The sequence below is a fragment of the Pelophylax lessonae genome (genome assembly GCF_965119305.1).
Source record: "Pelophylax lessonae genome assembly, chromosome: 1".
Taxonomy (NCBI): domain Eukaryota; kingdom Metazoa; phylum Chordata; class Amphibia; order Anura; family Ranidae; genus Pelophylax; species Pelophylax lessonae.
In genome coordinates, this window is record NC_138768.1 from 231624023 (window position 1) to 231647015 (window position 22993).

General features: G+C 48.3%; 1 protein-coding gene across 1 annotated transcript in view; it reads right to left on the reverse strand.

The window, feature by feature from the left end:
* ZCCHC8 (zinc finger CCHC-type containing 8) overlaps window positions 1-22993 on the reverse strand; it is a 128552-nt gene that overhangs the window by 96671 nt on the left and 8888 nt on the right. Inside the window, 1 exon segment of the mRNA XM_082251575.1 lies at window positions 8818-8889. Coding sequence (XP_082107701.1) covers window positions 8818-8889 — 72 coding nt within the window.

Sequence of the window (22993 nt, forward strand, 5' to 3'; positions counted from 1 at the left end):
TTTCTTCTGTTTAAGCCATTCTGTTGATTTACTTCTATGCTTTGGGTCATTGTTCTGTTGAAACACCCATCTTCTGTTGAGCTTCAGCTGGTAGACAGATGGCCTTAGTTCTCCTGCAAAATGTCTTGATAAACTTGGGAATTAATTTTTCCTTCGATGATAGCAATCCGTCCAGGCCCTGACACAGCAAAGCAGCTACAAACCATGATGCCCCTACCACCATACTTCACAGTTGGGATGAGGTTTTGATGTTGGTGTGCTGTGCCTCTTTTTCGCCACACAGTGTTGTGTGTTTCTTCCAAACAACTCAACTTTGGTTTCATCTGTCCACAGAATATTTTGCCAGTACTGCTGTGGAACATCCAGGTGCTCTTGTGCAAACTGTAAACGTGCAGCAATGTTTTGTTTGGACAGCAGTGGCTCCCTCTGTGGTATCCTCCCATGAAATCCATTCTTGTTTAGTGTTTTATGTATTGTAGATTCGCTAACAGGGATGTTAGTATTTGCCAGTGACTTTTTGTAAGTCTTTAGCTGACACTAGGATTCTTCTTCACCTCATTGAGAAGTCTGCGCTGTACTCTTGCATTCATCTTTACAGGACGGCCACTCCTAGGGAGAGTAGCAGCAGTGCTGAATTTTCTCCATTTATAGGCAATTTGGTCTTAACATGGACTGATGAACAGCAAGGCTTTTGACTTTTATAACCCTTTCCAGCTTTATGCAAGTCAACAATTCTTAAATCAAAGGTCTTCTGAGAGCTCTTGTGTGAGGCATCATTCACATCAGGCAATGCTTCTTGTGAAAGCCAAAACCCAGAACTGGTGTGTGTTTTTATAGGGCAGGGCAGCTGTAACCAACACCTCCAATCTCATCTCATTGATTGGACTCCAGTTAGCTGACATCTCACTCCAATTAGCTCTTGGAGAGGTCATTAGTCTAGGGGGTTCACATTTTTCCCCCTGCACTGTGAATGTTTACATGGTGTGTTCAATAAAAACATGGCAACATTTCATTCTTTGTGTGTTAGTTTAAGCCAACTGATTGTCTATTGTTGTGACTTAGATGATGATCAGATCACATTTTATGACCAATTTGTGCAGAAATCCATATAATTCCAAAGGGGGTTCACATACTTTTTATTGCAGCTGTATATTTTATTGCAGCTGTATAAAAAAAGATATCCAAGGAATTGAGAATGCCAATCAGCAGTGTTCAAACTCTAATCAAGAAGTGGAAAAACTGAATTTTTTTAAAAATCTTACCGTAAAATCCCTTTGAGTCCTCCGACAGTCGCCGCCCACTCATACAGTTTTCACCAATAGGTATTGACTTCCTCTCCGCAGGAGTAGCTAGGCATAAGACTTGTTAAAAACAAAAAGCATTTAACATAAGACACACCCATGGGGACTGTCCCACTGGTCAATACCCCCCTGCAGTAAGCCATACCAACTCAGTTTGGTAGCATAGCAGTAAGTGTACAAGAAAACCCCAAATGAGGGGCGGGGGCGGCGACTGCCGGAGAGAAAGGAATTTTACGATAAGATTTTACAACAAAAATTCAGTTTTCTCTTACGTCCTACGACAGTCGCCGCCCACTCTTACAGTCTTCACCAATGGGATGTCCCAAAGCAGTGTAGACATGAGGGGTGGGAAACGCAACCGTCAGAAAGGCAATGCAGTACCCACAGAGAAAGGAACCACACGAACAGTAAGAGAACCTTCTGGGCAACAGAAAAAAAAAAAAAAGGCACAACAGGAGCAACAACCCGGGAAAGCAAATAACCCAGGGGATAAACACCCCAACAGCCAGGGGCCTCCAAAAAATCAGGGTCCCTTATGGCACTGCCGCACAGAGAACTTTGCGGCCAAAGGAGGCATCAGCTGATGCCAGAACATCAATCTTATAGAATTTGGAAAAAGTGTGCACTGACGACCAAGTCGCAGCCTTGCACACCTGGGCCACCGAAGCCTGATGCCGGTAGGCCCAGGACGTACTCATCGATCTGGTAGAGTGCGCCTTAACAGGGAAGGGTGGAACCCGTTCCTTCAAGGCATAAGCCTGAACAATTGTCTGTCTGATCCATTTGGCAATGGTCGCCGCAGACGCAGCCATGCCCTTCAGGAAGGACAAAGAGAATCCGAATTTCGAAAGGATTCAATGGACGACAGGTAAACCCTGATCGCCCTAACATCCAAGGAATACAATGCAACCTCCTTAGGATGCTAAAGCTTCGCACAGAGCGAAGGCAAAACAATGTCCTCATTAAGGTGAAAATCAGACACCACCTTAGGGAGAAAAGACGGGTTAGGTCGCAAGACCACCTTATCCTTATGAACCACCAGGTAAGGAGAGCGGCAAGACAACGCCGCCAACTCCGACACCCTGCGAGCTGAAGTGATCGCCACTAAAAAGGCAACCTTCTTAGACAGCAGAGGCAACGATATCTCCCGGATGTTTTCAAAGGGAGAACGCTGTAACAGGGACAGAACCAAGTTCAAGTCCCATGGAGGCAAAGGCGCCCTCCGGGGAGGGGCCAAGTGACGCACACCTTGAATGAAGATGCGAATTAAAGAATGAGATGCCACAGGGCGTTGAAAAAAAGAACAGCCAGAGCAGATACCTGGCCCTTATCGTGGCCAACGCAAGGCGCTGGTCCACACCAGACTGTAGGAAAGCTAACACTTCGCCGCCGAGTATGAACGAGGAGAAAAACCCCTGGACTCACACCAGGCAAAATAAGCTTTCCATGTATGGTAATAAATCTTACTAGAAGAGGCTTTTCTAGCCTTGATCAAAGTAGGAATAACCTCTGAGGAGAGACCCCTGTCTCAGGACCTGGCTCTCACAGCCATGCCGTTAAAGCCAGCGACCGTAGAGCAGGATGGAAGATCGGTCCCTGAGACAGAAGATGGTCCCGCAGTGGAAGCCGCCAAGGAGACTCGATGGCTAGGTGAACGATGTCCGCGTACCAGGACCAGCGTGGCCAGTCTGGCGCCACCAGGATCACCAACAATCGGTTCCGAAGCCAATATGCGAAGGAACCTGGATAACAACTGAATCGGAGGAAAGGCATACATCAGACGATACTGATGCCAAGGGGCCACCAACGCATCCGAGGCTTCTGCCAGAGGATTGCGCGTTCTTGCCACGAACCTTTCCACCTTGTTGTTTAGCCGAGACGCGAACAGATCCACATCCAGGGATCCCCACTTCGCACACAGCATTTGGAAGACCTCCGGGTGTAGGGACTGATCCAGGGTCTGGCGGCTCATATAAATCGGCCTGCCAATTCTCCACACCCGTTATGTGAACTGCCGAAATCGCCGGGACACGAGTCTCGGCCCAGGACAGAATGCCGGTTACCTCCCGGGCCACCCGGGCACTCCTGGTGCCTCCTAGGTGGTTGATGCAAGCCACCGCGGTAGCATTGTCCGTCTGTACCAGTACAGGACAGCCCAGAAGACGATCCGACCACTGGAAGAGACACAGTTTGATCGCTCTCAATTCCAATATGTTAATCGAAAGGGAGGATTCCCCCTCCGACCAAGTGCCCTGGGCAGACAGGTTGCCCAGGACTCCACCCCAGCCCGACAGGCTGGCATCCGTGGTAATCACTGTCCACAGTAACGGTCGGAAGGATTCCCCGTCCGACACAGCCGGGGACTGGAGCCACCACAGAAGATCCATTCTGGTCCGGCGACTCAATGAGACACTCAGATCCAAGGACTGAGGTAGTCTGTCCCACCTGGCCAGGATCTCCGCTTGGAGAGACCGTGTGTGAAACTGAGCAAATGGTATTGCCTCGAAGGCTGACACCCATCAACCCATGGGACCGCATACAGGTCCTGAGCGACGAGACTTTGTTGTCCCTGAGGGACCTGATCTCGTTCTGTAAGATCCGGAGATTGTCCTCCGGCAGAAACACCTTTGCTTGAGCAGAGTCCAGAACCATTCCCAAATGGGGAAGACGAACCGAAGAAGACAAAGTCGACTTCTGAACGTTGATGGTCCAACCGAACTCCTGGAGCGTCTGTAACGTAGTCGACAGATCGCGCAACAGGCTCTGACTGGCACTCGATCTTAACAGGAGATCGTCCAGATATCCCAAGACCGCAATGTCCTGTGCCCACAACTGGCCCAGAACAGGCGCCAACACTTGGTAAAGACCCTTGGAGCCGAAGCGAGACCAAAAAGGTAACGCTATGAACCGATAGTGGCCCTCCGCTATGGCGAATCGTAGGTACCTCTGATGACCCTCGAAAATGGGGATGTGCAGGTACGCATCCTTCAGGTCGATAAGAGGCCAGGAGTTCCCCTGGACTCAGGGAGGCCACCACCGAGCGGAGAGATTCAATACGGAACTTTGAATACGCACAAAGTGGTTCAGAGCTTTCAAGTCCAGGATCGGACGCACCTTGCCCTCCTTTCTGGGCACAGTGAACAGATTTGCGTAAAACCCTCGAAACCTGTCCCGATGAGGCACCAGGACAATCACCCCCTGGGCAAGAAGGTCCTGCACCGCTTGATGCAGGTCCTGTAACCACCCTGGGGTCAAAAGAAGATTGGAGGGAAAGAATCTGTCCGCCGGCCGTGAAAGGAATTCGATCTTGTATCCTGGACGAATGATTTCCTGAACCCACCTGTCCGGAATTCGGATCAGCCAAGGATGGAGGAAACCGCGCAAACGTCCCCCCACCCCTAAAACGGGTGAGGGCGTCTTTTCAGGCAGAGGCGGATTGGGCCACCACACCAGCGTGGCCGGTCTTCTGCTTGCCTGCCCATGGCTTTCTCTGGCCACCTTGGCCCTTGAAAGGTTTGCCCTTGTTTTGTGCCTTGAAGGCACGAAAGGACCCCTGACAGGGTTTAAAGGCGGGACCCCGGTTACCGCGGAAAGACTTGTTCCTCGGATTCTGTGGCAGCAGAGTGCTCTTGCCCCCAGTGACTCCTTTCACCAAAGTATCTAAAGGCCTCGCCAAAAAGGCGAAACCCTGCATAAGGAAAATCAGCCACCGTTTTCCGGGACGTCTGGACAGCCGACCAGCTCTTCAACCAGATCAGTCGACGGTTAAGTACCGCGACACTAGACAGGCGTGCAGCCAAAGGGGCCTCATTCAAGGCCGCATTGCACAAATACATGACCCCTTGATTGATTCTGCCCCACCTACCATGCTGGACCAAATTCTTCGAGAATAGCATTTCTTTGTAGTGTTTCTTTTACAGAAGAAATCAACGCATCCATAGCTGTGCGTTCAGGCGACCCCGGGGGAGAATCATCTACCCCCTCCACCTCCCCCTCACACCCCAGCGGGTCCTGAGAAGAGCGAGACCCTGAAAAGGGCACGCCACCCACAGCAGCCACATCACCATCTGAATCAGAAGAGAAAGATATCCTAGGCCTTTTTCTAGCAGCCCGTTCAGCCATCAGCACCTCCATTTTGGACACTAAAGTCGCCACCACAGCGGCCAAATTAGGTAGGGGGGTTCAGCATAATTGGGGTCCCCCACCAATTTGCTGGGAATTTGCTGTCCTGAGATTCCATTGCAGAAAACACAATTTTTAAGGTACTGGCCCTTTAAGAGCGCTGCGGACCCCGCAGCCCACCGCTAAATAGACTGTGTACACAGACCCCCTACAGGAACAAAACTGAGCCAGAAAGGACAAAACAGAGGAAATATGGAAAGAACAGTCTGCAGAGCCCCACAGAGTGTTACCACACCGATCGCTGCTCCAGAGGAAAAGGAAGTGAGGTCGTCAGAGGCTAAACAATATGCTGCAGGCTAAGGGAAAATGGCTGCCCATAGCAAGTAATGGGAGGCTTCGGCAAGAAGGCCGCCGCCATGTGCACCGAACTATCGTTCGCCACACACAAGATGGCGCCAAACACTACATAGAAGCTGTGTAAAAAAAGCCCACAGTGAAGCCAGACATGCCGCCCACACCTAAAATGGCGGACCGCGCGGTTCTCACCCCGCAGCGGCCGCCGCACACACAGTCTGCACCTCCAAAACACCAAAGTGACATAAGAGAGGGGCCCCCACACATACACAGCGCCAGTATTGCAAATAAAACGGATCCCGCAGGGATCACATCAGGGAGCACCACAAATGCACAGACATGAGGGAGCACAACAGGACTGCCACCCCAGACAGAGGCCCCACACAGATCGTACTTACCCGTATCGGATGGCGTGGGGTGCCTCTTAGTAACGGAAAGCCGCTGCCCTCAGATGGCAGGGAATGCCGTCAGCCAAAAATGCAGGACACTGCAGCATGCGAGTGAAAACGCAGATGTGTCCAGTGAGGTAGCCACCTCGCAGGCTGCATCCCTGCTGCGAACAGGGATGGGTCGTTCCTAATGCCAGGGCGAACACATGGCTGAACGCTCGATGGCGGGCTGGGGATCCATCTGACCCTCTGCCCTAGAGAACCAGGGCGGTCAGTCCGATTCCCAGCTCCGCAAAATCCATCTTAATACGAAGATCCGACTAAACTAAAGCTGACAAATAAACAGCTAGCAAAGCAAAGAAAAAAAATGACATTCTTGCAAATAAAATCAAAAGAAGAAAATTAGAAGGCTAAGACTGGAGCCCCAGCACAGGGAAGCCCATCTACTCTTAACGCTAGGCAGAAGACAAACTGAGTTGGGATGGCTTACTGCAGGGGGGTATTGACCAGTGAGACAGCCCCCATGGGTGTGTCTATGTTAAATGCTTTTGTTTTTAACAAGTCTTATGCCTAGCTACTTATGCGGAGAGGAAGTCAATACCCATTGGAGAAGACTTTATGAGTGGGCGGCGACTGTCGGGAGGACGTAAGACAAATGAGGGGGTTCTGTTAAACCCAAACCACGGTCAGGTAGACCAACTAAAATTTCAGCCACAACTGCCAGGAAAATTGTTCAGGATGCAGAGAAAAACCCACAACTTCCGGTGAAATACAGGACTCTGAAAACCCGTGGTGTGGCTGTTTCAAGATACACAATAAGGAGGCACTTGAAGAAAGATGGGCTGCATGGTCGAGTCGCCAGAAGAAAGCCATTACTACGGAAATGCCACAAATTATTCCGCTTATAATACGCCAAACAGCACAGAGACAAGCCTCAAACCTTCTGACAGTCATTTGGAGTGAGGAGACCAAAATTGAGCTTTTTAGCCACAATCATAAACACTACATTTGGAGAGGAGTCAACAAGGCCTATGATGAAAGCTACACCATTCCTACTATGAAACACAGAGGTGGATCGCTGATGTTTAGGGGATGTGTGAGCTACAAAAAAAAAAAAAAAAAAAAAAAAAAAAAAAAAAAGGCACAGGAAATTTGGACAGAATTGATGGCAAGATGAATGCAGTATGTTATCCAAAAACACTGGAGTAAAATTTGCATTCATCAGCCCGGAAGCTGCGCATGGAACGTACTTGGACATTCCAACATGACAATGAACCTAAGCACAAGGCCAAGTCTACCTTTCATTGGCTACAGCAGAATAAAGGGAAGGTTCTGCAGTGGCTATCTCGGTCTCCTGACCTCAAGATCATTGAGCCACTCGGGGGAGATCTCAAAATGTGCAGTTCATGCAAGACAGCCCAAGAATTTATAGGAACTGAAGGCTTTTTGCCAGAAAAAATAGGCAGCTTTACCATCTAGGATAAAGAGCCTCATCCATATATACCACAAAAGACTTCAAGCTGTCATGTATGTCAAAGGGGGCAATAAACTGTATTAAGAACTGGGGTATGTAAACTTTTGATCAGGGTCATTTGCGTAGTTTGTTATGGATTGAAAAAGAGTAAACACAGTTGATTGATATTAAATGGCTTCAGCCATACACCAACCATGAGTGAAAGAAAAGTTTGTGTTATTAATATTCTCGTAAAAATGGGCAAGAAATCAAATTCTGCCAGGGTATGTAAACACGTTTAGGAGCTGCTAGTGTACATGAAGCCTTAGTCTGGAGTACTCCCGTGCCCATGGTTGCCAAAAATTTTAATTTTCGGTTCATCTGATCACAGAACAGTTATCCACTCTGCAACAGAACTTTTTAAACATGCTTTGGCCCAGAGAAGACGGCACTGTTCATGGATCATGTTCAGATATGGCTTCTTATGATAGTGCTTTGTAAATGCTCACTTGCAATTTTGAATGACACGGCAACTGTTTCACAGACAGTGATTTTGGAGAATTCCTAAGCTCATGCAGTGATGCCCATCACAGAATCAGGCCTGTTTTTAATGCAGGGCTGCCTGAGGGCCCAAGAGCTCTCCATATTCTCAGAATCCTTTGATATTATGTACTGTAGATATATTTAGGTCGTTGCAACTATACGTTGAGGAAGCTAGAGTTTTTTCAACAATTTTTTAGATGCAGTTTTATACAAATTGGTGAACCTTCTGACCATCTTTACTTCTGAGAGACTGATTCTCACATGCTCTTTTTTTACCCAATCATCTTACTATTCTGTTGCCAAATAACCCAAGAAGTTGCAAAAGGTTCTTCCAGTTCTTTGTTAGTACCACTTTACTAGCTTTTTGTTGCCCTGTCCCAACTTTGAGACATGTGGCTGCCATCAATTTCAAAATGACCCTATTTTTTCTAAAATTGCACCATTTTCACAGTTTAAACATTTGATAGGATTCCAGTTTTCTACTGTGAATTAAATATAGGTTTATTAGATTAGCAAATCACTGGATGTGGTTTTTATGTAAAATTTTGTTACACAGCGTCTCAACTTTTACGGAATTGGGGATTGTATATGTAATAAATTAAACAAAACAAGTCTATAGTTTGCCTTTAATCAACAAATTAAAACAGCAACTTACTTGGAAACAACATGATTCATGAAAAGAATCTGTAACAATGGTCCATGAAACTTATCCTCCACAAATAAGCCACTAAAAACAAGAAACAGCATTAATTACACAAAGGATAGCAAGGTGAGCCTTTTATAGATACAGCGAGTCTACCAAAGATTTAGCTTCCAAAAATTATGCACCATAGATTTAAATTAAGGCTGATACTTAACAAAATAAACCCTACTACTTTATTCCTTCCAAAAACGGTTTGTAAAATCTTACCTGTAAAATTCCTTTCTCTGAGCCCTCCGACAGTCACCGCCACCTCTAAGTCATCACTATTGGTTATTGACTTCCTCTCCGCAGGAGTAGCTAGGCATAAGACTTGTCAAAAAAACAAAGACATTTGCATATACACACCCATGGGGGCTGTCCCACTGGTCAATACCCCCCTGCAGTGAACACTCCCAACTCAGTTTGGTAGCATAGCAGTTAAAGCGGAGTTCCGGGCACAAAAAAGATTTTTTTTTTTTGTGCCCCTCCGCTAGGTATGCCGCACCTGAAAAGGAATTGGATAGTTATTTTTTTTTTTTGTTTACTCACCTTTTTATTGACGATCGTAAATACTCACCTATGACAGCTTCCTCCTCCAGCGCCGAGGCTCACCCCGTCACTTCCTGCCTCGCGATGATTCCTGGGAGCTAAACGTCATAGCTCCCAGGAATCAATGCGCCGCACCGGCCCCACTCATCATTTCCGGGCGACGCCGCATTCCCCTGCTAAACAGCTTCTGGGCATGCCCAGAAGCTGTTTAGGAATGCGGCGCCGCAAGTGACGAGAGGGGCCGGTGCAGTGCATTCTGGGACACGAAGACGCGGAAGAAGACAGAGAAGAGGACCGCGCCGGCTTCAGCTGCCCACAACAGAGATGGAAACGCTGTGGAAGAAAATTTCTAAGTATTTCTTCTAAAAGGTAAGTGCGAACCGGGACAGATCAGAGGCTAGCCATTGTGGAATGTGCTAGCCCTGACTGTCCCGGGGGTTGTTCAACAAAAAAACGTTTCTCTGCCCGGAACTCCGCTTTAAGTGTACAAGAAAAACAAAAAGAGGGGCGGGGCGGCGACTGTCGGAGGACTCCGGAATTCTACAGGTAAGATTTTACAAAAATTCAGTTCTCTTACGTCCTCCAACAGTCGCCGCCACCTCTAAGTCATCACTATTGGGATGTCCCAAAGCAGTGTAGACATGAGGGGTGGGAGACGCAACCGTAGAAAAGGCAACGCAGTACCCACATTAGAGAACAGAACCTTACACGCACAGTAAGAGAACCTTCTGGGCAACAGAAAAGGCTCAACAGGAGCAACAGCCAAGGAAAGCAAATAACCCAGGGGATAAACAACCTCAACAGTCAGGGACCCACAACAAAACAAGGGTCCCTCATGACACTGCCGCACTGAGAACTTTGCGGCCAAAAGGAGGCATCAGCTGATGCCAGAACATCTACCTTATAGAATTTGGAAAAGGTGTGCACTAACGACCAAGTCGCAGCCTTGCACACCTGGGCCACCGAGGCATGATGCCAGTAGGCCCAGGACACTCAAAGATCTGGTAGAGTGCGCCTTAACAGGGAAGGGTGGAACCCGTTCCTTCAAAGCATAGGCCTGTTCAATGGTCTGTGATCCATTTGGCAATGGTCACTGCAGACGCAGCCATGCCCTTCCGAGGTCCCTCAGAAAGGACAAAGAGGGAATCAGTCTGCCGAAAGGATTCAGTGGACGACAGGTAAACCCTGATCGCCCTGACAACATCCAAGGAATGCACTGCAACCTCCTTGGGATGCTTAGGCTTCGTACAAAGCGAAGGCAGGACAATGTCCTCATTAAGGTGAACTCAAGAGTCCACCTTAGGAAGAAAAGACGGGTGTGGTCGCAAAACCAACTTATCCTTGTGAATTACTAAGTAAGGAGAGTGGCAAGACAACGCCGCCAGCTCCGATACTCTGCGAGCCGAAGTGATCGCCACTAAAAAGGCAACCTTCTTAGACAGCAGAGGCAGCGATATCTCCCGGATGTTCTCAAAAGGGAGAACACTAACACGGACAGAACCAAGTTAAAGTCCCATGGAGGTAAAGGCTCCCTCCTGGAGGAGCGAATTGTTGCACACCTTGAATGAAGGTGCGAATTAAGGAATGAGACGCCACAGGGCGTTGGAAAAGAATAGCCAGTGCAGACACCTTGCCCTTTATCGTCCACCCGACTGGAGGAAAGCCAACACTCGACACCGAGTACGAGCGAGGGGAGAACCCCCTGGACTCACACCAGGCGAAATAAGCTTTCCAGGTATGGTAATAAAATTTTACCAGAGGAGGTTTTTCTAGCCTTGATCAGGTAGGAATGACCTCGGGGGAGAGATCCCTGTCTCTCAGGACCTGGGTCTCAACAGCCAGGCCGTTAAAAGCTAGTGACTGTAAAGCAGGATGGAAGATCGGTCCCTGAGACAGTAGATCTTCCCGCATTGGCAGCCACCAAGGAGGCGCTTCTGCCAGGTGTGAACAATGTCGGCGTACCAGGACCGGCGTGGCCAGTCCGGCGCCACCAGAATCACCAAGTGCGGTTCCGAGGCTAACCTGCGAAGGAACCTGGACAACAACTGAATCGGAGGAAAGGCAGACGATACTGATGCCAAGGGGCCACCAACGCATCCGAGGCGTCTGCCAGAGGCTCGCGCGTTCTTGCCACGAACCATTCCACCTTGTGGTTTAGCCGAGATGCGAACAGATCCACGTCCGGGGATCCCCACTTCGAACACAGCATTTGGAAGACCTCTGGGTGTAGGGACCATTCCCCCTGGTCCAGGGTCTGGCGGCTCAGATAGTCAGCCTGCCAATTCGCCACACCCGGAATGTGAACTGCTGAGATTGCCGGGACATGAGTCTCGGCCCAAGACAGAATGTCGGTCACCTCCCGGGCCACCCGGGCACTCCTGGTGCCCCTTGGTGGTTGATGCAAGCCACCGCGGTAGCATTGTCCGCCTGTAACCGAAACGGACGGCCCCGAAGTCGATCCGACCACTGGAAGAGAGTTTGATCGCTCTCAATTCCAATATGTTGATCGGAAGGGAGGATTCCTCCCCCGACCAAGTGCCCTGGGCAGACAGGGTGCCCAGGACTCCACCCCAGCCCGACAGGCTGGCATCCGTGGTAATCACCGTCCACAGCAACGGACGGAAGGATTTTGACACAGCCGGGGACTGAAGCCACCACAGAAGATCCATTCTGGTCCGGCGACTCAATGAGAAACTCAGATCCAAGGACTGAGGTAGTCTGTCCCACCTGGCCAGGATCTCCGCTTGAAGAGACCGTGTGTGAAACTGGGCTAAGGGTATCGCCTCGAAGGCCGATATCATCAACCCTAGGGACCGCATGCAGGTCCTGAGTGACGAGGATGGCTTGTCCCTGAGGGACCTGATCTCGTCCTGTAAGGTCCAGAGCTTGTCCTCCAGCAAGAACACCTTTGCTTGAGCAGAGTCCAGAACCATTCCCAGATAGGGAAGACGACTTGAAGGAGACAAGGTGGACTTCTGTACGTTGATGGTCCATCCGAACTCCTGGAGCGTCTGTACCGTGGTGGACAGATCGCACAGTAGGTCCTGGCGGACACTCGATCTTAAGAGATCATCGTCCAGGTATCCCAAGACAGCAATGCCCTGAGCCCTCAGCAGGCGCCAACACCTTGGTAAAGACCCTTGGAGCCGAAGCGAGACCGAAAGGTAACGCCACAAACTGATAGCGGTCCTCCGCTATAGCGAACCGAAGGTACCTCTGGTGACCCTCGAAAACGGGGATGTGTAGGTAACGCTTCCTTCAGGTCTATAGAGGCCAGGAATTCCCCTGGACTCAGGGATGCCACCACCGAGCGGAGAGATTCCATACGGAACTTCCGAAGGCGCACGAAGCGGTTCAGAGATTTCAGGTCCAGAATAGGACGCACCTTGCCCTCCTTTCTGGGCACAGTGAACAGATTGGAATAAAACCCCCAAAACCTGTCCTGATGAGGCACCGGGACAATCACCCCCTGGGCAAGGAGGTCCTGCACCACTTGATGCAGGTCCTGCAGGCGCCCTGGGGTCAAATGAAGATTTGAGGGAAAAAATCTGATCTTGCACCCTGATCGAATGATTTCCTGAACCCACCTTCCCGGAAATTCGGAGCAGCGAAGGTTGGAGGAAACCGCGCAAACGTCCCCCTACCCCTGAAACGGGTGAGGGCGCCCCTTCAGGCAGGAGGAGGATTGACCCGCCGCACCGGCACTGCCGGACTTCTGTTTGCCTGTCCAGGGCTTCTTCTGGCTACCTTGGCCCTTGCCCTTGGTTTGATTCCGAAAGGCACGAAAGGACCCCTGGTTAGGTCGAGAGGCGGAACCCCGCTTTCCACAAAAAGGACTTGTGCTTCGGGTTCTGGGGCAGCATGGTGCTCTTGACCCACGTGATGCCTTTTACCAAGGTATCCAACGCCTTGCCAAAAAGGCGAGAAACAGCATAGGGAAAATCAGCAACTGTTTTCCGTGATGTCTGGTCAGCCGACCAGCTCTTCAGCCAGATCAGTCGACGGTTAAGCACCGTGACACTAGATAGGCGTGCTACCAAAAGGGGCCTCATTTAAGGCCGCATCGCACAAATACATGACTCCTTGGTGAATTTGATCCACCATATCCAGCCTGGCAGGTGGGACAGAATCAGACACAAGGTTGCTCCCAAGCACCTTAGTCCAATCAGACACCGCCTGAGCCACCAGAAGGGACGCGAAAACCGGTTTGAGCAAGGAACCCGCCACCGTGTAGGAATGGCGGGCCAGATACTCCAACCTCCTGTCCGTGGGATCCCGTAACACCGGGTGTCCTCAGTGGGAATCAGGGTAGCCTTGTTCAATACTGCCACAGTGTGATCCACCTGTGGAGGCACACACCATCGCGATTCCGTAGCCGGTGCAAAGGGATAAAGTAACTTAAACCGACTAGGTACCATGAATGGACGTTTTCAAGTGCGCCACAGTTCATTAACAGTGTAATGAAACTCAGCGGGGCAGGGAAAAACATGCCCCGACTTGAGGGTCCTGTGTGTCCCAAATGAGGACAATGCCCGGAGGACTGGGCTCATCCTCCAAATGTAGAGTTTCTTTTACAGAAACAATCAACTCATCCATGGTCGCACATTCTTCAGACGACCCCGGGGGAGAAACATCAACCGCCTCCCCTGAGACCCCAGCGGGTCTAAGGATGAGTGAGACCCTGAAAAGGGAACGCCCGCCGCAGCAGCCATATCACCATCTGAATCAGAGGAGAGAGAGAGATAATCTGGGCCTCTTCCTAGCAGCACGTTCAGCCATCAGCACCTCCATTTTGGACACTAAGGACGCCACTACAGCGGCCAAATCAGGCATAACAGGGGCCACAGCAGGACTGGGGTCCCCCACCAGGGCTGGAGGGAATTTGCTGTCCTGAGATTCCATTGCCCAAGGTGAAAACAGTGCAATAAAAGGGTACTGTCCCTTTAAAACCGCTGCGGAGTGCACAGCCCACCGCTATATGAACAGTGACCAAAGACCCCCAATAGGAGAAGAAAACTAAGCCAGAAATGACAAAACAGAAGGATATGGAAGAGACAGTCTGCAGAGCCCCACAGAGTGTTACCACCTAGATCGCTGCTTCAGACGGAAAAGGAAGTGAGGTCATGAGAGGCTGAACTATAAGCTGCAAATGACCCAGGGAAAATGGCTGCCCATATAACTGAGGGGAGACTTCGGGAAAATGGCCGCCGACATGTGCATGGAACGATTGTTCTGCCACACGCAAGATGGCGCCAAAACAGCATGTAAATCAGCCCACAGTGAAGCCAACATGCTTGCCCAAAGTAAAGATGGCGGACCGCGCGGTTTTTCCCTGATGCGGCCGCCACACACACACAAACGTCTGTACCCCCAAACACACACCGAAGTGACACAGGGGAAGGGGCCCCCAAATATATACACCGCACACCGGCACAGACATGGGGGACACACAGCAACACAGGACTGCCACCCCAGACAGAGGCCCCACACAGAAGTACTTACCTGTACCAGATGGCGTGGGGTGCCTCTCAGAACGGAAAGCCTCTGTCCTCATCTGACAGGGAATGCCGTTTTGCCAAGGACATTACACAGCATATCACAGATGTGTCCAGTGAGGTAGCCACCTCACAGCTGCATCCCTGCTGCGAGCAGGGATGGGTCGTTCATAATGCCAGGACGAACCATGGCTGAACGCTCGATGGCAGGCTGGGGGTCCCTCTGACCCTCTGCCCTGGAGAACCAGGGCGGCCAGTCCGATTCCCAGCTCCGCATGAATCTATCTTCATCCGAAGAGTCGACTAAAAACTAAAGCTGACAAAAGAAACAGCTAGTATAACAAAGAAAAAAAAAAAAAAAAAAAAAAAAAAAAAACTGTTTTTCAACATGTCAGAAAGAAAATCAAATAAAGATCAGAAGGCTGAGACCAGAGCCCCAGCACAGGGAAAGCCTAACTACTCCTGACGCTGGGCAGAAACAAACAGTTGGGAGTGTTCAATACAGGGGGGTATTGACCAGTGGGACAGCCCCCATGGGTGTGTATATGCAAATGTCTTTTTTATCAAGTCTTATGCCTAGCTACTCCTGCGGAGCGGAAATCAATACCCAATAGTGATGACTTAGAGGTGGCGGCGACTGTCAGAGGACGTAAGAGAAATGTATTTTAGCAAAGCTTTTTCACTGTGAATTTATTCATTTGTATGCTAACTGTATCAATTTACATATGCTAGAGTATCACTGCCCAAGTGCGTGCATATGCTTGCTCTCACCAGTAAATACAAAATATTATAAATGATATATGCTTGGATCCAGCCAGCATGCCACAGGGGTTTTACATTAATGCATTAAGCTGTATGGGGTTTCGTTTGATTTTATTTTTTGATTCATACTTACCTAGGTGGATGCAGCATTTTTCCGATGCGGTATATATCCCCGGCTGCCTCTACACTTAGAACCGAGAGATTGAACACAGCAGATAGCTTGGTTATCACAACTCTCCAAGCAGAAAGCTGGCGACTGTCAGCCAGCATTTCTCTGCTATAGGACATGGCCCCCTATAAAAGGGGGGAGGGGGGCCAGCTATGACGCAGATGCACAGGCAGAGTACCCCCCCTCACACAACAATGTTCCCATGGTGCCCCCCGGTTCAAGGTCAGCAGCTCAAACCGCCTGGTCAGCAGCTCGTCAGCCAGCATCGAGTAGGCCCCAAGGCCGCAGCCTAAATTTGGAGCCCAATGCAGGCGCAGGTCCGCCGTCAGCTCCATCAGCAGTTCGTACAGACTGCTCCGTCAGCCGTGAGTAGACCGTAAGCCGCGGCCTCAATTTTTGGCCCAAGTCTGCCACGTGAGGTGATCCATCGGCATCCGCCGGACAGCTTGACATGGTACCCGGACAGCCGCGAGTAGGCCCGATTCCAGCCATGTGAGGCAATCTGTCGGCATCCGCCTGTCAAGTGCTTCGGACAGCTTGGCATAGTACCCGGACAGCCACGTGAGGCGCAGACCCGAGGATGAACATGCACTCCCCCTCAAGCCTATAACCGCTGTAGGGAGCCCAAAAGACATCCCTGCCCCAGTCACTAATCCCTAGGGGGCCTGGAACTTGCTCAATGACCCCGTGTGTGATCCGGTCAGCAACAGCATAATCTATCCCCCTTACTGGAGCAAGTGGCAAAGGCAGCTCCTACCTAACCCAGGGTGGAGTGGGGTTAGGTTGGGGCCAAAAGACCACCGTGACTGTTAGAGGGGCTGAGGGAAATGGAAGGGAACCCGGGGGTCCGACCATCCCAAGGAGGTGCCCACGTCCACCGCGAGACCGCAAGAGCTATGTGGGGGGGGGGGGGGGGGAAACACTGCTATTTGGAAAGCATAGGGAAAGGTTAACACCCCTGTAATGTTTGTTTTGCTGTCCGTGTCCCCTTTAGAAGATTTCACCTCACTTTGTCACTGTGACAAATGGAATTAGATCATTTAGGGTTGCGGTGAAAACAAGGATTGGAGATGAAGCTGCAGTGGAGTCACCATTTACACAATAACTCAAATAGGGGTGAATTTCCCTTCATTGGGGTAGATTTCCTCTCAATTCCTTTTTCTCCCTCCGAGCCGTTCCGAACCCGGATGTTGGTAACTCGGGGACTGCCTGAACTTCCTTCAATGCCCTGCTACCTTCAGCAAAGAAAATACTCTGGCAGCTGTCACGTCTTTTTGCCCTGTACTAAGGGGGGGGGGGGGGTAATGAGAGAGCCTATAGCAGTTCCACTGAGTGAAGAACAGTAATAGCAGGGGAGGGCCAAGAGTAAAGCACAAATTTAGATAAAAAAAAAAAAAGACATGTTTATGCTAGAGAAAAGATTAGTGCATATATGAACTAAATAATAGTATGAATAACCATTTGTTTGAGGTCTTTGCAAACTGTTGGGTGAAGTAGCCAGACATACAACAGGATCAGGAATTGAGCACCACCTGTAGGTCCCAGAAAAGCAAAACAAAGCATACAGGCATGACATGAGCCAAAACACAAACTAGGTTCACACTGCTGCAAACCAATTATGATCAATCTTTCAGTGCGCGATTAAGTAGTTCAACTTGGGATGTTATTCACATATTCTATGGAGTCGAAGTTGCACTGGAATGGCACCATAGTAACATGCGAACCTTTTCCAAAACTGCACTGTGCCGAGTTGCACTCATGTGAAGCTGCACAATTCGTATTAATGAGATTTCCATTGTCATGAATTTTACTTGTGTGAACAGAGCCCAATATTCTTCATTGCAAAATAAGGTCCTGAACATAATATGCCATTTAGCAGTGTCTTGGTTTACCAAAACAAAAACAATGTGTTTTGCCGCCATTGAACGGGTTTAATACATGCAACCCATGAACAAACTTCTTAAAATAAGAGAATAAAGCAAAACATTGTAGGTAGTGAGATAAATTCATCATACCTTGGCTGTGAAACAACAGACAATTTTCTTTTCAGCTCTTGATGTGCAAATTATGTTAAGGGAATAAGAAAGTTTAGAATAGCAACTCAATGTAAATTACATTATACAGTACAAGGAGTATACACAGTACAAGGAGTATACTTCTATTGAATTGAACGTGACATTTTACTTTAAGGTTACCCTTCTAGTGCAAACAGTTTTAAACTACAGGGACTAATTCACCTGCAGTGAAAGTCTGGTAAATACCGAACAATATGAATATGCCCCCAAGCGTTCACTAGAAACAGGGGAAAAGTAAAAAGCAACTGCTGGCAGACGGCACAAATCCAATTGACTACAGCTTATCCTAAGGCCCCTTTCAGATGGGCAGACAGACAGTGGATTTGCCTGCTCAGCAGGGAATCTGTTCGTTGATCCCTGCTGGGCAGGCAGATGACAGGTCTGTATCCGCTTTGCTAATGCTGGCGGACAGACACAGCCCACCTGTCCTCTATGGGCAGTCGGATGGAAAAGGACCACTTGTCCAATTTCCATCTGACTGTCATCTGATTGAAGGATGGGAACGAATTCCCCATTCGGCTGTTTTTAGCGGACAGGATCTGATGTCGGCAGGTGTCAATGGAGCAGTGTTAATTTTGGCAGCAAATTTCAATTTAGTTTTAGTCTTAGGAATAAAATGGCATTTTAGTTTTAGTCCCATTTTAGTCTTCTGCAAGTGTTTTAGTCGTAATTAGTCGACTAAAACGTCCTACATTTTTTAGTCGACTAAAACTCATTTTAGTCATCTATAATCGAATGGGTGTAGTTCAATTGTAATTTGTAATGCATTATTTAAGCATTTCTCTACAATTTCCATATTTATTTATGGTATTAAGCTTTGAGCATGCACCAGTGTTAATTTTGGCAGCAAATTTCGATTTAGTTTTAGTTATAGTCTTTTGACTAAAATGCCATTTTAGTTTTAGTTATATTTTAGTCATCTGAATAATTTTAGTTTTAGTGAACTAAAATTGTGTTAATTTAGTCGATGAAATTAACACTGCAATGGAGACATGACCGTTCACATCCACAGCTCTGCTCCATAGAGAGCTATCGATGGTTGGATCAGGTCTGCCAAAATAAAATAAAAAAATGACATGTGAAAGGAGCTTAGGGCTTCCTTGGGTGTGTGATTGCCTACATTATAGTAAGCCAGTTGCAAACCTGGTCAACTCAAACTGAACATTGGATGAATAAAAAGTTTGTCTACAACACCAAAACCTATCATTAAAGCCCCGTACACACGCACAGATCGTCGTCATACAAACGTCGGCGGACGAAAGATCTGCCGATTGTACGCGTGTTAGTATGGTGCCTCCGACAGCTGTCTGCACACAATCCGCGGACAAGAGTCTTTCTTGCAAACATGAAAATTTTTGTCTGCGGAAACCAGAACGGACGATTGTTCGCCTGTCAGTACAGAAATCAGCCGACAGACCGCAGATTTGCAAGACTGGGCATGCTCAGAAAATAAAAAACACAGGGAAAGTTAACCATTACATGACATCACTTCTGCAGTCAGCTGAAGTCGGCGGACAAAATTCTTGTGCTGTCCTTGTGCTGTCTTTGCACTTTTCAACAGACACCGACATCCCGGGGAGAAAAGACGAACATTTGTATGACGACGATCTGTGCGTGTGTACGGGGCTTTACACTGAAGCTTTATGGTATCTCTTCCATTTGCAAAACTTGAAATTTCTAGATTTCTGATTGTTTACATTTTTTAACAGTGATTAACCACTCTACTACCGCTCACAGTAATACTACTGCGGCAGAGTGGCTCGTTCCCGTCCAGTCACGTAGTATTAACGTGACTGGACTCCTCCCCTTCTGGGCGGCGCTTGCGCGCCGCCGGAGGCTCGCTCCCGCTGTTTTCATTCACAGCGGGAGTCGGGCCAGGGGAGGAGCAGCGGCGATCGCCGCTGCTCTTACCCGATCGTCGGGGATCGAGTCTGGAGATCCGCCCGCTGTGTGTAAACACAGCGGGCGGATCTCCATAGTGACAGGGAGTGACAGATCGGACTGTTCAGCATAGCTGGACATCCGATCTGTCCATGAATCACACAGTCACCTCCCCCCCTACACGTCAGTAAGCACCAGGCATACATTAACCCCTCCCTCTCCAATAAAATTAACCCCTTCCCTGCCAGTGTCATTTTTACAGTAACAGTGCATATATATAGCACTGATTACTGCAGTAATGTCACTGGTACCCCCAAAAGTGTCAAAAATGTCAGTCAGGGGTCCGGTCTGTCCGCCGCAATGTCGCAGTCCTGCAAAAAAAAAAAAAAAAAAAAAAAAAAAAAAAAAATCGCAGATCGCCGCCATTACGCGTTAAAAAAAAAAACACCAAAAATGACAGAAATCTTTCCCTTTGTTAGTAAACGCAATAACTTTTGCGCAAACCAATCAAAATACGCTTATTGCGATTTTTTTTACCAAACATATGTAGCATAAAACAAATTGGCCAAAAACTTTTAAAAAAAATGGTTTTTACATCTTTTTTGGGGGGAATTTCATATAAAAAAATGTGAAAAATATTGTTATTTTTTCAAAATAAACGCTCTTTTTTTGTTTATAGCGCAAAAAGTAAAAATCGCACAGGTGATCAAATACCACCAAAAGAAAGCTCTGTTTGTGGGAAAAAAAGGACGTAAATTTCGTTTGGGTACGGCGTCGCACGACCGCGCAATTGTCAGTTGAAGTCGCACAGCGCCGAATCGCAAAAAGTGGCCTGGACGGAAGACAGCAAAATCCTCCGGTTGTAAAGTGGTTAATTCACTACCAAGTTAGTATTCTGAATTGAATTTGCTGGCCAATCGGAAGCCAGTGCAGGGATTGGCGAGGAGGGGTGGCAGGTACTTAGTTGGTAAGGTAGAGGAGTGTGGCAGCAGCGTTCATGATCGACTGAAGAAAGGAGAGCCTATAAAGAGAGGTAGGTCTATGAGAAGGGAGTTGCAATAGTCAAGGCAAGAGAGAATGTTTTTTTAACGAAAAAAACCATAGGGGTTTTAGTCCTTAAAAAAAAAGGAACGAATTTTAGAAGTGTTATGGAGGTGAAGTCTACAAGCTTTTCACAATTGGTTTCAGGGCTGAAAGGACAGGTCAGTCTCTAGGATTACACCTAGTAACCTGGTGTGAGGGGAGGGACTGATAGTGGCATTATTGATTTTTTTTTTTGGGGGAGGGGGGAATTATCAGCTCGGTTTTAGAGAGATTCAGTTTAACGAAGTGGTGCAACATCCATGCCGATATGTCAATTAGCAAGTTAGTAATGCTGGAGGAGACTGAAGGAGAGGAGGCGAGGAGTAAACAGGTAGATTTGGGTATCATCGGTGCAGAGATGGTATTGGAAGTCGTGCGAGGTTATGAAGTTACCAAGGGTGGAGGTGTAGATCGAGAAGAGAAGGAGGGCAGAACTTACAGAAAGAGGAAGTGGAGAGGAGACAGAATTGTAGGCAACACTGAGCAATGTGATGGGTAGGAGGAAGCCAGGATAGAGCAGAATCTTGGTAGGCCAAGGCAGTGGAGTTTATTGACAAGAAGCACGTGGTCAACAGAATCAAAGGCCACAGAGAGGTCTAGTAGTAAGAGTATGGAGTAGTGGTCATTGGTTTTAGCACTTAGTAAATAGTTTGTGAGTTTTCGCACGATAGTTTCTATGGAGTGCTGCGAGCAAAAGCCAGACTAAGGGGTCAATAAGGTTGTGTTCAGTGAGGTAGGACCTAAGACGGTTGTAGACCAAGGCCCCTTTTACATAGGGAGTCCGTTCAGATCCGCCTGTCCGTTTTTCAGGCGGATCTGAACGGATGCCCCATGCATCTCTATGGGGCATCGGATGTCAGCGGAGACATGTCCACTGACATCCAATTCGTCAAAAACCGGACAAAGTGAAAACCCTATTTTCCATCCGTCTGGCGGATCAGATGAGGACAGACAGCCTGCTCTCATCAGATTCCCCCATAGAGATGCATGCGGACCCGACAGCTCTGTCTCCGCACACAGCACGGAGACAGAGCTGCCATACGCCTGCTCAGCAGGGGATCAGCGGATCGATCCCCCGCTGAGAAAAACGGAGTCCGCAGGAAGAGAACTTTGAAATTCAGCCAGGAGGAGTGACATCACAGACACAGAAACCCGCTTTATACATCACCTAGGTGGATGCAGCATTGTTTCAATGCTGCATCCATCCCCCACCACCGCCTCTGCACTGAGGGATCAAACACAGCCGATCGCTCAGTTCTCCCATCTGTTCTGAGCAGAGAGCCATGACTGTCAGTCACCAACTCTTTGCTCATCCAGCACTCTCTGGAGTGCTGGGCTTACAGTCTGGATCTTAGCCAGCCTGGACCAGCTGAGTGACATAGTCGACAGCAGGCTTTAGCTCAATGTCAGCTGAAAACGGGGCACAGGAGTGCAGAACGGACTGCATTTTCGGGATCCATAGAAGTACAGCAAAAAAAGATTTGCCTATATGCCAAAGTAAAAAAAAAATGTTTTATTATTTTTTAGTTCTGGATAGAGTGGAGAGGGATTAGAACATGTCAATTTTTATTGCTGTGCCAACCTCCCACCATTCTAGGGAGAGATTCATCCTCTCTATATGTCCTGTTTACCATTATCACTGAAAGTAAGAGAAAGCCAAATTATAGGCTGTCCCCAGAAAACAGAGGGGAAATCTTTTAATGGGGTCACTAGTTCCAGTGATCTGGGGGTCCCCAAGAATCCAGTAAAGTAGAACTAGAGACAAAATTTTGTGTTTTTATTTTAATTAAAATTAAGCGAGGGTCATAACAATGTCATCTAATCTAATCCCTCTGCACGCTATCCAAAACAAAATATCCAAAACTAAGAATTTACAGGGATTTCCTCTAACTTCCTGTTTTGGTTATGGACAGGAAGAGAAGGAAAATCTCCAAAATGGGACACAGAAGGCAAAAATAAACCTTACAGGTGTTTATAAACCCCCCCCCCCCCCTTAACCTATCCAAAATGAAATAAAGTTTTTCCTATAGTACTACTTTAAGGGGCCATTCACACCAGATGCAGACAAATGCATTTGTGTATTCTATTCCGTGGTGTGCAGTGCAATCTGGCATAAAAACTGTAGTGCCCATCGC